This window comes from Oreochromis aureus, linkage group 2 (genome assembly GCF_013358895.1).
Source record: "Oreochromis aureus strain Israel breed Guangdong linkage group 2, ZZ_aureus, whole genome shotgun sequence".
In the NCBI taxonomy this organism is placed as follows: domain Eukaryota; kingdom Metazoa; phylum Chordata; class Actinopteri; order Cichliformes; family Cichlidae; genus Oreochromis; species Oreochromis aureus.
Window position 1 is genome coordinate 29,535,431 of NC_052943.1, and position 17,042 is coordinate 29,552,472.

A 17,042-nucleotide genomic window follows, 5' to 3' on the forward strand; every position below is an offset into this window, starting at 1 on the left:
GGGCTGTCGCGAATGCCGCTGGACATTGACAGCTACATGAAGAGCTGTACAGCTGAAGTTGGACAGGAAGCCATAAGCGCATCAATGGAGTCTGTAATGGTGGAGGAGAAGAGACCCTTGCCAAGGTGTTGGAGTTATCCAGGTTAGTGCTCTGAAATTAATCAAAGATTCTGACACTACCCAGTCTTTTACACCAGACCAGATATGCAGAGCTCAGGAAGCAGATGAAGTTCTGGCAAGAGTGCTCTGGTATAAGTCGCTGGGTAGAAGACCTAGTAGAACTGAGGTGAAGTCAGAGCATCCTGCAGTAGCTGCACTACTCAAGCAGTGGTTGAAGCTTCACGTCGACCAGAATGGTGTCCTGCGTCGCCAAACATCACGCCGAGAGCAGCTACTGGTCCCTAAAGCCTATCGTCCCCTGGTTTTTAAAGAACTCCACCAAGACATGGGCAATTTAGGGGTGGAAAGAACGCTCGACCTGATTCGAGACAGGTTCTACTGGCCGCAGATGGCGAAAGAGGTTGAACACTTTGTTACAGAAGAATGTGAGTGTCTTAAGAAGAAGAAACCGAGTAAGCAGACCCGTGCACCTTTGTCCCCGATCCAGTCCACTTACCCATTCCAGCTGGTGTCCATAGACTTCTGTTAAGGTTCAAAATATATTGAGGGGGAATCCAAAATAACCACAGATCCGGGCTGGTGCAATTGGACGGCATTTTAATGAATACACATATGCGGAGCCAATACTGTTCAGATTCAGTATTGAACTGCTTTACAATAGTCAGACAAAGGCTTTATAGAGGTGAGAATTGTACCACCCCCTCTTCTGTTGCCAGGCAGACTTAATATAGCATACGTCAACTCAAAACCACAATGACTTTTAACATAGTTTAAAACAGAACATCATCTTCGCGTCGAAGCCAGGTGCTTCCTCTCAGCTCGCCTTCGCTGTCGCTTATCTCTGGGACATCTGGTGTACTTCCTGGAACAGACTACCACGTACGCACCCAAACTTTGCAGTTATAAACTCTTACCTATATAAATGAGTCTATCTAATATGTGTGTGCGTGCACGTGCGGGGGCGCGTGCGTGCTGTGTACTGCGTACGTGTCATGACCTCTCTCACTATATGTGTCTGTATGTGTGTGTATGGGTGTCTCGCCCTTAACTGCTCTCTCATCTCACCCGTTGCACTTCTGACCTGTCACCAGAACAGAGGCTCATCCTTACATGTAATACCCTAACTGGAACTATATATGTAATATGTTGAGTAAATGTTTAATCAAGAGCCTCTACTAAAAGCTTAATACAGTTTCATCACCTACTCACAGTACTTGCACTCAGACCCTGCTTTCAGTTTCACTTCTGCAAGCCTGCAACTTCAAAAGCCTATAACTTCCTGTCTCATTTTGGAGTTACTCTACGTGGGGCCTTTTCTTTCACCATGCAGTCTGCATACAAACATTTAAGATTATAAATTCAACTCAACAGCTTAAAGTGGTTATAACTGCTCCTGTAATAAAGACTGATATGATACCAATATATTTGAACATCTGAATGCATCTGAATGCAACATCACTATTAATAATGAAATGGTAATGATGATTATACTAATAGCAGCAAATAATAGCAGTAAAATATTTCTCCTCTTGACACTTCCTTCACCTGGAAAAGTGTAAGCAGGGCTACGAGTATATACTTGTTGTCATGGATCACTTCACGAGGTTTACCCAAGCCTATGCAACGAAGAACAAAGCAGCTAAAACAGTCGCTGACAAGCTCTTCAATGACTTTGCACTCAAGTTCGGCTTCCCGACCAGACTACACCACGACATGGGCAAGGAGTTTGAAAACAAACTCATGGCAAGATTGAAAGAACTCTCTGGTATCCAGGGCTCCCACACGACACCCTACCACCCACAGGGTAATGGACAGGTGGAGAGATTCAACCGCACCCTGCTGTCCATGTTGCGGACCCTGGAGGACAAGGAGAAAGATGATTGGAAAGAGTCGCTAGCTAAAGTCGTCCACGCGTACAACTGTACGAAGAATGAGGCAACAGGCTACGCCCCCTATTACCTCATCTTCGGACGTTCCCCACGCCTGCCCATCGACTTGCTCTTCGACCTGAAAAGGGATGAAGCTCATGTGGACTATGATGACTATGTTAGCTGCTGGAAAAAGAGAATGCAGGAGGCGTACACAGTGGCTTCTCAAACTGCTACCAAGGAAGCTGCTCGAGGCAAAGCGTACTACGACAAGAAAGTTAAAGGGAGAGATCGTCAGCCTGGGGATAGAGTGCTCCTCCGAAATCTCACCCCTCGAGGTGGTCCTGCAAAGATCCAGTCCTTTTGGGAGAACCAAGTCTACAAAGTGAGGGAGAGGAAAGCAGATGACAGTCCAGTGTATGTGATCAGCCCTGAAAATGGCCAAGGCAGAGATAAAGTGGTGCACAGAAATCTCCTACTGGCCTGTGACTTCCTGCCACTTGAGAAGCCATCAACACAGACTGTTCAGCCCCAAAAAGACTCTCCGACAGTGACAAGGAAGAAGTTCAGACCTCCGCGTAGACAGCAGCAGCCAGGGAATGGCGACACATCGGATGATGACGACAGTGGCACCTTCCAGTGGTACCCTCAGGCCGGTTCCAGGGAGACGACAGAGGCACTTAACCCTTTGGCAGAGTCCTTCCAGCCTCATCTGAATCTCCACTGTCAAGAAGAGGATTTGCCACTACAGAGCGAAGAGGATTTGCCACTACAGAGCGAAGAGACTGTGCCTGGGCAGATCCAAGGCCCTGACCCTGACAATGACAGGCCACTGAGTGGTGATGCTGTGACTGACATTCTAGCTGCAACTGGTGGTGAGACTGACACTGTGAGGCAGCGACCTCAAAGACAAAGACAGCAACCAACTATACTGAGCTATGACACTTTAGGTCAGCCAACTTTGGTTCAGAGGAATTGTACAGTGACTACAGCTCAGGTGATTGACTGTAATGACTTCTGGAGACCATGGGCTGTGGGAGTGTGTTAAAGCTATGGTTCAATAGATGATGCAGACAGAAATGTCAGGAGACATTTAATTTTGTGGGGGAGAGTGTGGCACTATGTTAAAGACAGGGACATGAAAATAGTAGCCCCCCATTTTATTTTATACTCAAAGACACTTTCTTTAAGTAAGGCCACTGCAATGTCAGTTTTACTGTTATATAAGTTCCGCCAGCAGAGGGCGCTCAGTCCTGTACGCATCGGTAGCTGACGCTACACTAGAAGTAGTGTCAGTGGTGAAGAGGCAGCGTACGGCCTGCGTGCCAAAGAGAACTGATTGTCATATTTTTCTGTTTTTACAGGGAAGCTGGGTGGTTGATAATATAAAACAGAGGTTCTAAACGTGACGGACAGCAGTGGCGATTAATGATAAATGTCTTGAGTGTGGTGAATGTTAAGCTAAAGAGCTAATTTCCAAGTTGGTCCAGTTGTTAGCCTGTGCCGATCCAAGTGTTAGACTGTACCGAAACTCTGTGAGCTCGGTGCAGGTATTTTTGGGTTAAAGTCACAATATATATGTTTTGCACAATAAGAGAAAATGTGAATTGCTTTATGTTTAGTTCATGAAGAGTGAATGTTGTAAAAAATATGTTAAGAAAAACATTTATTTGAAAGAGATCTAGTTTAATAAATACAGTTAAGAAGACAGGTCCATAAATAGATTAAAACAGTAGTAAAAACAATATAAAACTGTAATCAGAGTTCACTATGTTATTCATGTGTATAGTAAAATGTATTTTTGTGATTTAAGCAGTTTATCAAGTGGTGCATATGAATATGGAACTGTATAAGTTACTTGTATAAAGTAATGTTTGCTACACTAGAAGAAGTAGTGTCAGTGGTGAAGAGGCAGCGTACGGCCTGTGCGGCAAAGAGAACTGATTGTCATATTTTTCTGTTTTTACAGTTTTCTGTAAAAATAAATATGTTGCACAGGAGATGAGTTGGCCCATCATTTCAGCGGTGTAACACGTGTGTGTGTGAGAGAGAGGTGCTGATGTAAAACCAGTTTGCTGCTGCAGCCCCCAGCAGGTTGTTTGAGGTGAGCATCCTTAATGTAGAGTGACAGTAGTAGGAGAATAGTCTGCACAGGGCCTGTGTGTGCGTGTGTGTGTATGTATGTGTGGAGGGTAATGTGTTGACTCTGCGATGCTGGCCGCGAGGTTGGAAAGGAGGCTTTTTGATGAGAAGAAAAAGGAAGCAGCACAAAGTTGAATTTTGCTTTTCCTGTGGTGTGTGTGAGCCGTTTGTGCTCAAAGGTTAAGTGCTGCAGTGTTTACAGGCAGAGCGGGGCCCAAACACGATGCCAAATTGGATGGATAAAAGTGTGCTCCAAAAGGAAATGCATGGGTTTGCTGTCAGCGAGAAGACAGAAATTCCAGGTGGGTGTTTTTAGACCAGTCTCCATTTTTACCTTAAAAGCTCGGTGTGTATTCGAACAAACAATGATTGTTCACATGTCAGCCTGAGACAATCCTGTTTCACACGGCGAGCATTTAGCTGCTATTCTCAGCGCTTTCTGGGTCAACATATTCCTCTTTCCAGAAGAATGCTTTGCTCGTTTGCTTATTATTTTACCGAGAATGTGTCTGCTGAGAATATCATCAGCACTAACGACCGTGTCCTGGAAAACAGAAAGGACAAAACCTCAACAAGGGTTCACACTGAAAACATGAAAGTAACAAGATGATCACTGGGGTAGGAAATTAGGAAAACGTGCAATGTTGCTGCATAAATAACACATTCCACACATTTCTCTTCTTGTTCTCAGGCATTCATTAAAATTGTACAGTATCCTGTGTCTTTTTATGGATTGTAGATAAAAATCAAACGCATCAACGCCTGACAGACAAGCTTAGATGTCTGCCATTATGTAAATAATGTCATTTATTTGACTTTTTAAAATCTGGATGTAACCAAACCAGCTAATCAACATGTTGCACATGTGCATACATATGAATATATATCAGTTATTTCTCTTATAGCACTACACATGGATATTACACACACAAAACAAAAGCAAGCAGTGTGCTGATTTGTGATTATTGTTTATTTTCTAATAATCAACGTTGCTAATTTTCATGTTTTTGCTTCCCTTTTTATATCAGAGCATCAAACAAAGATCATTGTTGTTGTGTGTCTCTGACTTTTAGCTCTGCACTGAGTAAAATTAGCAATACAAAAAATCTGCAAGCACACAGCAATCATTAATAATGCAACAGAAGAGTGGAGCATATATTTCAGTTTGTAAGGTATCCTCATCTCTGAGCTGCAGGTTTGAAAAGTTAAAGCGCGCACACACACACACACACACACACATACATACACACACACTAAACTCTGATGAATAATACACGGAAGATGCTAATCATTTAAGCTAGCTAACACTCAAAAATGCTTCAGTGTGTAGTTTGTGTTTGCACAGCAGACCTCTATCCATAATTCAAACAGCAGTGGAACTTTTCTTGCTGTTTTCTACAAATGTGTTCAATAACGTAACTTGAATATCAACGTATTTGTCTGTGAGCAGCATCTCCTGTATCTGACAGCAGCTCGGCTCAGTTTCTCTCCAGTGACTCCTCTTCACCACCTGCCCCTCTTTCTTTATTTCATCCTTCTCTCCCAGACTCCCCAAAACACCTCCCCCTTCAGTCTTTCCCCTCTCCTTCCTCTCTCCATTCAACACTTTTTTTTTTTTTTTTTTACCTTGCCCCGAATAGCAGCAGAATGAAAAATAAAAATAAATAAAAAAGGTAAGCTTGGCTCCTGTGGGTTGTGCTGTTTTGTCTTTGGTTGTGTGTTTTTTACCTCCCTTCAGATCTGCTTTCTCACTGACACCAGGCCCGTGGGCACAGAGAGTCTAACCTTGGACTTGACATCTGAAAACCGATCAAGTGACGGACCTGAGTGCTCCGAGACAAACTGTGGTCATGTCTGGCCTGTCTGTGCTTGTGATGCAATGACTCGATGGCAAAAAAGGCAAAAGAAATCAAATATGTGCAGGTAGACTGCACTGTCTACAAAACACCTGCTTCCATGGCTCTTAGTTTAAAATACCCTCTACATATTTGCTATGTTTCTGCTTTATAACTTTAAGCTGTATCTAATTGAAATCAATACCGATGTTAGAGCAGAGTGATGTGGTCATCCTCTGGAGAGCTTGAAAGTACTTGAACATACTTGAATCACCACCGGTAATCTCCAGAAGCAGACGGCATGCAGAGTGATGGTTACAGGACAAAATAAAAAATAATTCTTCTATCAGAAGGAAAGAGGAACAAACTCTTTGTTCATGGGTTTGTTCTTATGTACTGTGTGTCACATATCATTTCTCATAGTAAAATAAATTAAGAGACTGCTGCTGCAGAAATAATGAGATTCATTCACCTATTGACTGATCCAAACAGTGTTAAGCCTCCAGCTCCAACCTGCTGCTTCTTTACAGACGGAGAGTCTAGAAGTTAATAAACTAGTTAATAGTTGGTTAATAAACCAGCAGCTCACTGTGCAGCTGGATATTGGACTTCCTGAGCAACAGACCCCAGAACGTCAGAATGGGAGCGCACACCTCCTCCACCCTCGTTCTGAATGTAGGTGTCCCACAGGGGTGTGTCCTCAGTCCCCTCTTATACTCACTTTTCGCCCATGACTGTTCTCCAATCCACACCAGTAACACCATTATAAAATTTGACGATGACACCACCATCATAGGACTGATCGACAACAACAATGAATCAGCCTACAGAGAGGAGGTTCAGCATCTGAAGCAATGGTGTGAAAACAACAACCTGCATCTGAACACAGCCAAGACCAAGGAGATAGTAATCGACTTCAGAAGAACAAAGCGATCTGAGCACTCTACCCTCTACATTGATGGGGAGGAGGTAGAAAGGGTAGAAAGCTTTAAGTTCCTCGGAGTCCACATCTCGGCCGACCTTACCTGGTCCACAAACATCTCCCACCAGGTAGGGAAAGCACAACAGAGGCTGTACTTTCTCAGGAAACTGCATCAGGCCCAGTTACCCCAGAGACTGCTAGTGAACTTCTACCGCTCCACCATCGAAAGCCTTCTGACTTACTGCTGCACACTCTGGTTCAACTACTGCACCGCGGAGTACAAGAGGAAACTGCAGTGGGTGGTGAGGGCAGCAGAGTGGGCAATTGGCACTTCACTAACCCCCTGAGCGACATTTATACTGGGAGACTTCAGCAGAAAGCCAGCATCATCATCAAAGACCCTTCACACCCTGGACACTCACTTTTCCCCCCCTTCCTTCTGGTAAACATTACAGGTCCATCAGGTTGAAGACAAACAGACTCAATAGAAGTTTTTACCCACAGGCTGTCAAACATGCCCTACCTCCACCCTGCCTGGAGGATAACTGCACTGCCAACACCCATGGACATTACACCTTATTTATAAACTGTATTTCTGTTTATACTTCAATGCAACCAACATTCCTACCTCTTTAAACTGCATTTATTGTACCACTATTTATTATAGTTGCAACAGCACCCCCCCCACCCCCCACCCGCACCCCAATGTGCAAAATCACTGATCACACTGCACCTCACAGTTCACCTGCTCATGAGATGGCATGTATGTGTGTGTGTACATATATATATATATATATGTAAGCGTGTATGTGGAATTATGTGTGTGTACGTATGCACGCATGCATATATGTATGTATGTGCGTGTATGTATGCATGGGTGTATCCGTATGTATGCAGGTGTATGTATAACTTGTACATATCTTTCTTGTGTAAATGTAAATTTGTCTGTGCTATTGTGTAAATACTTATGCTATTGTCGTATACTTCACACACATGGAGAGATGCCAAACTGCCTTTCATTGTTTTTGTAACAATGACAATAAAGAGCTATTCTATTCTATTCTAAAAAAGTGACAGATGAAGAAAGAAATCAGAGAAGGGTGAAACAGAGAGGTGCACACTTTTAGTGAGGTGATCACATAATTAACCTTCTCCAAAGGTCCAGCTTTGGCTCACTTTTTAGTCATAAAATGCTTTTACGTGCTGATTTCTCTGCCTCTGACAGCCAGCCTCCTTCCTTCTGGCTCTGATGTTCTCCTGCGTTGTGCTGAGAGAGTCTGATGTTGCCCATGATGTGAAAAAAAAAAAGCCTGTGACAATCACGCCCTGTGACATCTTTCCAGGTGAAAATAGCTTCTGTTGAGAGACGAGATGAACCGAGTGTTGAGCCTCGAAGCAAAAATTAAGCCTGGAGCTGTTTTTCACACACTTCAGTTCAAAGTTTCCCACGTCTTGACCTTAATGGCCCTGACACACCAACACAGTTGGCCATCGGGCACCGACCTGCGCCTGCAGTTTCTGCAGTGGGTCTGCCAAGGTTCACTCTTGTCGACTCTTATAAACAGCATGATTTGGCTGATTAAGCGTGTTAAAAACACCCACAGATTCACTTACTGCTCGCAGTTTTTCCTTATTTTTCCCCTGGCCTTTGGGCTTACACAGTGAAACACAGCAAAACATCGTGCAAGCTGCAACTTTTAATGAAACATTTTAAGATTGTTATTTAACAACATAGACCATTTATGGCATCTTTTAATAAACTTAGAAAAGGAGACACAGCCGACACACAGGAGCAAGCCAGACCCCACACATGTGTTATCAGGCAGGTCTCAAACTTTGTTCAGTTACAAATCAGAGCACGAAAAATGTGTTTCTACCATAGACTGTATATATAAGATGGACAGAGGAACATCAGCCACTGGTTTCTAGTCTCGCTGTTAGTGTAGTTTTGTTAGTGTTGATGCCAACACCATCTCAGTACTTCAGCGAGGTGCTTAGCAGCTAACACTTTAAAGGCTGTTTAGCAAACTCTGCACCTGCACAGGTGATGCATAAACACAGATGTATCTTAACGAGAGCATGTGTACTAACAGACTGATAAACAACTCGAAAGCCATGCACCGAGGTCCCTGACTCCAACAGTGGTGGAGGTGAAACCTTTTTGACTCATTTAAGGAGTTGGCCTCTAGTGGCCATTTAAGGAAGACAATTCTAGCATTCAGGTTGCTGCTTGGTTGTTACCGAGTCCCAGATTCATCGTCCTTCAGGCTGGCATCACTCAGAACTTCAGAGATATCCTAACATCACAAGGCAAATAAGATTAGCTAGTTTCTGAGAGGAATATTTCTCCTCATGCTGTAAACAGTAACGGACCCACCAATGCTCCCAACACTTCACTGGGTTTAGACCAACATGTGTCAGATTTCAGCTTGTTTATCAGTCTGTGTTTGCTGATACAGCCATTACTGGAGGATGTGTGGGTACTGTATCAGTGCCAGTTCACTGAGGTCAGAGGTCACATCTTATCACCAGATAAATGGAGACGATAGAGCAGAACTGACAGCGAACTGAACAATTTTGTGTTTTCTCAACAGTTTACATCTGTTTGGCTTTGAGACGGTGCTCATCAATATCACATATCTCTCACACTGCCGAGCAGAGTGTTTTTGACAGATGCACATTTTGTTATCTTTGCTTGATATGAGTGAACTATGCGTGCGAGTGGGTGTGAAATAAAAATCACACACACACACACACACACACACACACACTCAGAGGTCCGCTCTCACAGTATCCTGCACACATGTAAATGATGGAGATGTGTGACAGCGTCTGTAACGCAGCAGTGTCTGTCTGTTTGCTTCACAGATCTGTTTGACTGTAACTCAGTTTCTTTGAGGCTGTCATGGTCTGTTTGGATTTTCAGGCTTGGTTTTCCTTCCTCTCTTCCTTAGTTTGTGTGCTTACAGAGCTCTAGCTACAAGTTGTTTAAAAACATTAGAGAAACTTTTCATTTGAAGACACACAGTTCATCACTCAGCCAACTAAATCTTGTTGTTTTCCAGGTGTTTCAACAAAAACATTTTTCCTTGTGCTTTTCATGATTACTTCTGCAACGTGCGTGCAGAGTTTGCCACCGTAAAAACAAATTAATAAAAAAAAAGTTAAAAAATAAAGAAAATGTGCAGAAACTGTCAAGAAGGGATTTATACTTTCCATGTCCGTGAGTCTGCTCGGGTCTGCTTAGGTCCCAGTGATGTCATCGAATGGTTAGTGTGAGGGTCTGTGCAGATGTCTGTGTGCCTGCCTGTTTTTTGTGAGTGTGTGAACTCGTCTGTACCAAACATGCATTCTCCTTAGGGAGCAGACTTCAAGCGGATGTCATAGAAGTTTAAAAGACACTAGTCTAGACTTTACTCCAGAAACCTGGAGGATTGAGCATCCATCAAGACAATCCAGTGCTTCATTTCTCCATGATGCACAGCTGAGTGTACCTGACATACACTGACTTCAGGAATTGTTTTTACTTAGTTTTTAACTTATGAGTCATAAAATAATCAGGATGTTGTGCCCTGAGATAGACTGGCTCCAGCCGTGACCCTGATAAGGATAAGTGGAAGGGAAGGGATGGATAGAATCTGGATGTTGCTTAAAAATGAATCCCACAACATGCAGTGTGCATGCTGCAGAGGTGCAGCTTTAAGAGTCCAGCTCATCTATGCTGAACACCCCCTCCTTTCTTTCCTCACAGCTCAGGTGCGAGTCAGCCAACAACCATGTAATAAAATAATCTGTAGCACAGTTGATGCCATTTCTGCAGTGAACAGAAGCCAACTCTCTACACCTGTCAGGGAATACAGGACACTACAGAGATGGTGGGCTATCGGTCTGAGGTTTCGGGAGATATGAATCAGGGCGATATGAAGCCTCCCAGAGCATCTGCTGACTCACCGCTCACATGTTCCCGTGCAGCTGACGAGAGAGAGCAGTGCAAGGCACTAACAATGCCAGTGCTAAAGGTTCGGCGTCCCCTGAATTGAGGCATACTAAAAATGACAAGGCACCTCGGAAGACTCCATCTGCCAAATGGCTTATTAGATTATTTCCATTTTGGACAAAATTTATTCAAAAATCTTTTTTCCTGCTCAGGACGTGAAAATAATAAAGTTTTAAATAACAGTGTAAAAGCTGGGACTATTAACATTATGAATGACTGTAAATATTAAAATAATTTAGATATGAATTTAGATACAGGAGTCTTTGCAGTAATCATAATTACACAATTTGTATAACACTAACTGAATTGAGGAGTGAAGGTGTATGAACATCTGAGTGTTTTATAAAGTCTCTGTGACTGTCTCTTGCTGTAAGGCGTGCTGGGTAACTTCCTTTAATAACACTTTTATTACATTCCTGCTCCTTCTGGGGTTTTAATCAAAGAATCAGATATTTTCTGCTGTAGCTGTTCCTCTTGGAGGAATCATGTTTACTTTTACATCATGTGGATGTCCGGGTGTGTGTGTGTGTGTGTGTGTGTGTTGCTTACTTGGGGAACACCTGCTGGGAAACCTTGGGTCCTGCCGTCCACGTGGCTGTTACTTTGCAACAATGCTTAGGTAGGTGGCACATGTCAGAACATGTACACCCTTTCATGGAAACGGTGCTCCCTGATGGCTGTGGCCTCTTTCAGCAGGATAATGCACCCTGCCACAGCAACAACAATGGTTTGAGGAGCACAACAACAGGTTTGAGGTGTTGAATTGACCTCCCCTTGACCTCCCAATTCAATCGAGCATCTGTAGGATGTGCTGGAAAAAACAAGTCCAATCCATGAAGGCCCCACCTCACAGCTGACAGGACTTAAAAGATCACCCCACAGCATGCCTTGAGGGCTCTGGTGGGGTCCATGCCTTGATGGGTCAGGGCTGTTCCTACAGCAAAAGTTCACAACAGTTTACTGTATGCAACCTTATAGAGTCCCTGAGGAGGATGCTTGAAGATGTCCCTGCTGGAGACTTCATTGTCCTGCTGGAAAACTTCAGTGCTCACATAGGCAATTAAACTGAGACCTCAGCTGGTGGGAGGAACAGCCTGCTGGAACTGTTTTGTTGTTGGACTTAACCACAGTTTGTCCATGACAAACTCCATATTTGTACACCCATATTTATGTTGCTTGAAACAGAATGTTAAAATTCAGTGCAAAGCACAAGCCAAAACATTAAGAAAAGCTTTCCTGCAGCACATTAACTCTTTTTATCTTGTTTCGTGCCTCTGTAGATTAATGTCTGATTTTGTTAGAAAGCTAAAAAATGTCTGACCACTTATTCCCTTGCACAGTTGTCTAAAGGACCTATTATACTCACTGAATTGGTCATGTCATAAGCAAGCAATGTCTCCACAGCTTCGTATCTTTTATACCAGCACTGAGGTTGCAAGTACTTGCTGCAGTATTCTCCTGAACGATAGGTGTCGCTATTCAGAGAAGTGCTCCACATCAGTGCTGTGCAGGAGAAAAAGAAATCAAACCTGCAAAATAAACTGCTTTTGCTCTCTGTATAATGTGGGGATCTCTGATGTTCTGTACCAGGGGTAGGCAACCTTTCTGATGGCGAGTGCCACTTAAAATTTCCTCAGAAGTCAGTGTGCCATATGATTACATTAGCAATAAATTTAATAACGCTCTATATGAACAGTTACACATTATATAGAACCACTTTATAGAATTATATTTGTTTGCAGATGTTGGCAGCTATCAGCGAATAGTTATCAGCTATTTTGAAACAAAAAAAAGACACTTTTTATTCATAACAAGAACTCCATAACAGCAAATGAACTGTACAACAGAAAATACAAATGCTATTTATGGTCTCCTCACAACAATGATAAGAAAAATAAACTGAGCCAATATGGTATGTTTGTTAATACACAGACACACATGTTAATGTGATCTCTGGTCTCCCACTCAGAGACACAGGTCTCTGAGTGTCCAGCATTCAGACGGCTACCTGAGGACACTCATGTGAGAGAAAATCTGCTCACACAGATATGTAGAGCCAAATACTGTCAATAAGGCCTCTGCAATGTTCTGAAGACAGTTAAACTTGTCAGGTAGTGATGTCCAGCAGGTGAAAATGCAAGCTCCATGAACACGCACAGCTGTGGATTTAGTGATGGTAAATTTGATTCTTTTTACTGAATCGAGTTTTAATGAGTCACTCACCAAAGTGAATCGGGTTTTTTGAGTCATTTGAGTCACTGAGTCAGTTGACCAGAGAGTGCAAAAAATGTACATTTTCACTCAAACTTAATTTGTTTCTCTTTTAATGTAAATCCTACTGCTAAGATGAGTGATTCTTAAAGAAAACAACTATTTTATATAGCAAAAAAAGAGCAAAAGAATTTCTAAAGGAACATTTCTTTTGTTTATTTTTATTTTATTAGTATTTTCCTTACATGTGTCAAATATATATTTTCTCATCTAAATGTCCACTGAGCTGTGAGCCAGGGGGCGGTAGTGCCTTAACATTGGTTGCCAACCAAGAAGAAGAAGAAGTAGCTGCGAGCCAGGAGGGAGGGGTGAGTGAGTGAGTGAGTGATTCGTTCGCTCTATGATTCTGCACAGGAGGGAGGGGTTAGCGAGTCATGAGTGATTCGCTCGCTCTATGAATCAGCACAGGAGGGAGGGGTGAGCGAGTCATGAGTGATTCGCGCGCTCTATGATTCAGCACAGGAGGAGGGGTTAGTGAGTCCTGAGTGATTTGCTTACACCACGATTCAGCACAGGAGGGAGTGGGTTAGTGAGTCCTGAGTGATTTGCTTACGCTACGATTCAGCACAGGAGGGAGGGGGTTAGTGAGTCATGAGTGATTTGCTTCCCCTACGATTCAGCGCAGGAATGGAGGGGGTGAGTAGCTCAAATGTGCTGTTAGCATGTTAGCAGAGCGTTGCTACTGTAAACCGAGGAGCTATTGTCTTGATGTGAGCTTCTACTCAGGGTTTTTTCTTCCAGTTCAGAGCAGAAATGTTTTTGTTAAGATACTGGATGTTGTGTTTTTCTTCACAATTTGAATTATAAGCTAGATATATTTCTACTAGTGAAATTAGTTTGCTAACAGCAACAGGGATGAGTCAGTGAGTCAGTTGCGCTTGTGAATCATGATTCACGAGTCAGTAAAGTGATTCTCGAGTATTGAACGATTCGTTCATGATTCGCGCATCACTATGTGGATTCCAGCTGCTTCGATGTTGCATTAACTGGCATTAACTCAGCCAGTTAATGCCAGTTAATGCGAGACAAATCTAGCTGCTCATTAAAGATTTCTGGTTTGATCAGAAAATAATGCATTTTTGGGACTTTCAGGTGGACCAATGTTTTGTGTCTCAAGTCTATGGATGCATTTTGACTAAAGACCGGCCCCCCAGATATTAAAGCCATAAAGCCTTTGAATGAAAACAAACGCTGTTGTGACAGTGATGTACACTGTCTTGTTGGTAAATGTATGATTTCTATTCATTTTACGTCAGATGAAAACTTTGGTTGTAAGCTTCAGATAATTATTTAATAACAGCCAGACATTTTAAATGAGAATAAGAAAGTATTTCTTTGTGCCCCCCTTTTCCCTGTTAATGCCCTACCTGCCCCCCTGGCAAAACTTTGCTAGACCTGCACAGTTACCAGCTGTCAGCTACTTAGAAAAGGATCCTGGTGTTATTTGTCTCTCAGAAACAGTTCATAACTTCCCTTCAACTCATTCATGTCACCTAAAAGGTAAACCTGTTTCTCCATCACCTGTTCAGCTCTGATGATTCAGTAAGGACATCTCCTGGTTTCATCTTCATGTTTCCCTCTCACCACATATCCAAACCGATATCATGACCAGCAGCTTTACAGCTGTGGCTCCAGCAAACATCAGCTGATACTAGAAACTAATATTAAATAAATTCTAACAACAGCTGATCAAGCTTAAACATGCTGCTGTTGTTTAACGCGACATCCGGCGGTTTCCTCTTTCTGGCGCAAAGTGGGCGATAAACAAACAAGAGAGAAAAGCTGATCAGCTGATCATTGATCAGTTTCATGATTGAAGTAGAAACAGGAGAGGGAGGGGAGAGAATGAGAGAAGAAGATGCAGCTGTGCAACAAAGAAACAGGGGTCCATTCTTCGTACCTCGCTAAGTAAGTTAGCCGGATTTGAATGTTGACGATTTCGCGTGATCTTGGATCATTCGGTTCTTCGAAGCTCATCCGGGACTTGCTGTCATAGCAACAGATCCGTAAGCGTAAACCTGCTCGGGAGCAGGCTTACTTTATGTAAACAAGATTAGATCGCGGCCACTCAGGTATGTCCGCTTCATTTATACGAAAGCAACAGCGATATTTCGCCACTGTTTTACCATAAATGAATATTAGCAATGTAACTATAATGCAGCATTTGATTCTGTTATTGAGTTCATACAGATACATACAGATCATTTCCGAAAAAAAAGGGAAATGTACTATTAATCATTCTATGTCATGTAGTAGATCATATGTCAGATGTAATTCATATTTTAGGGTAGAAATAGTAAATTACTACGTGCAATCAAGATGAGAGACCACGGCTATAAAAGCGAAGGTGGATTTGGGAAGTCGGTCGCAGCCATGTCCTGTCCGTTTGTACGCGAGCAACCCATTGCGGAAGGTGCGAGATTGATAAGGAGAGTTTTCAGAATCCAGCGGATATTGCGGGATAGACAGGATCCTTTAGCTCAGCGCGACAGTGTGCTCATAGAGAGATATCGGTTTTCCCGTGAGGGTATTATTTACTTAACCAACTTGTTGGATCCCTATGTTAAGAGTTCCACTCACCGTAGTCGGGCATTAACAACTGCACAAACTGTGTGCATTGCCTTGCGTTTCTTTGCGAGTGGCACGTTTCTGTACGCTGTTGGAGATGCAGAGAACATTGGCAAGAGTGCTGTCTGCCGTGCCATTCGCAAAGTATACCTGGCACTCAAGCATTTCCTGGGTGTGTTTGTGGTTTTCCCAAGCCACGTGAGACCACAGGTTGTCAAACAGGGCTTTTTTGCCATTGCAGGTACATGAAAATCGATAATGAATGTGATGCAACCATGACCTATGTCTGTAACTGTAGCGCGATTGTCCGCAGGCTTCCCCAATGTGATTGGTGCCATAGACTGCACACACATTGCAATCAAGGCCCCCCCAGGCCCCAATGAAGGGGATTTTGTCAACCGAAAGGGGGTCCACAGTATAAATGTGCAGGTGAGTAATACTAATATTTCAGATGGTAATATATAATGGAATGGAGTGTGTTCACATATACTGAAATCTCTTAGATGGTGTGTGACTCCATGTGCCACATCACAAATGTGGAAGCTAAATGGCCCGGATCAGTGCATGACTCAAGAATCTTCAGAGAGTCAGAGTTATGCACATTATTTGAGCGTGGTAAGAAAAAGAGACTTATTTTGATATGTCATACTTATTTTGGGCCTAACATAACAGCATTTCTCCATTACACAGGGGCCTACGATGGGATTCTCCTTGGGGACAGGGGTTATGCATGCAGGCAGTACTTCCTGACACCGTTCCCTGACCCCAACCCTGGGCCACAGACCCGCTACAATGCAGCTCTAGCCAGGACAAGGGCACGCATTGAAATGACCTTTGGGCAATTAAAGGGGAGATTTCAGTGTCTGAAAGGTCTGAGGGTTGCACCTGACAGGGCATGTGACATTATTGTTGCATGTGCCGTACTGCACAACATTGCCACCATCAGAAAGGAGAGGATCCCCGTGGTGGAGGTGCAGCCTGTTGATGACCTCCAGCCAGTGCACCTGGACCAACCTAGTGGCAGAGCTGCACGGGACAGAATTGTGCAACACAATTTCGCATATTAAACACTTGACAAAACATATTTTCCTTTGAGATTTATTTGGGCATCTTTTGCCGTCTCATCCAACAGAAGGCAGTCATCATTTGCCTGGAAAAGAAAATCATATATACTGTACCACGCAAGGTTACCAATAGTGCTCTGTATGAAAGTGTATTGTTACTTACTCTGTAGTTCCTTCTGTAGCAACTCGATTTCCAGTTGAACTTTTTGCCTCATTAGAGCTTGAAGTTCGATGTCACCGAGAAGCTTCTGTTTC

The 17,042-nt window shown here is 43.1% G+C and overlaps 1 protein-coding gene across 1 annotated transcript; it reads left to right on the top strand.

Moving 5' to 3' along the window:
* Positions 1-15,528: 15,528 nt before the first annotated feature.
* On the top strand, positions 15,529-16,790 carry LOC120441323 (putative nuclease HARBI1). The gene is made up of 4 exons (XM_039615862.1): positions 15,529-15,964; positions 16,037-16,152; positions 16,227-16,338; positions 16,414-16,790. The coding sequence occupies exons 1-4, from the start codon at positions 15,529-15,531 to the stop codon at positions 16,788-16,790; spliced, it is 1,041 nt and encodes a 346-aa protein (XP_039471796.1).
* Positions 16,791-17,042: the final 252 nt, after the last annotated feature.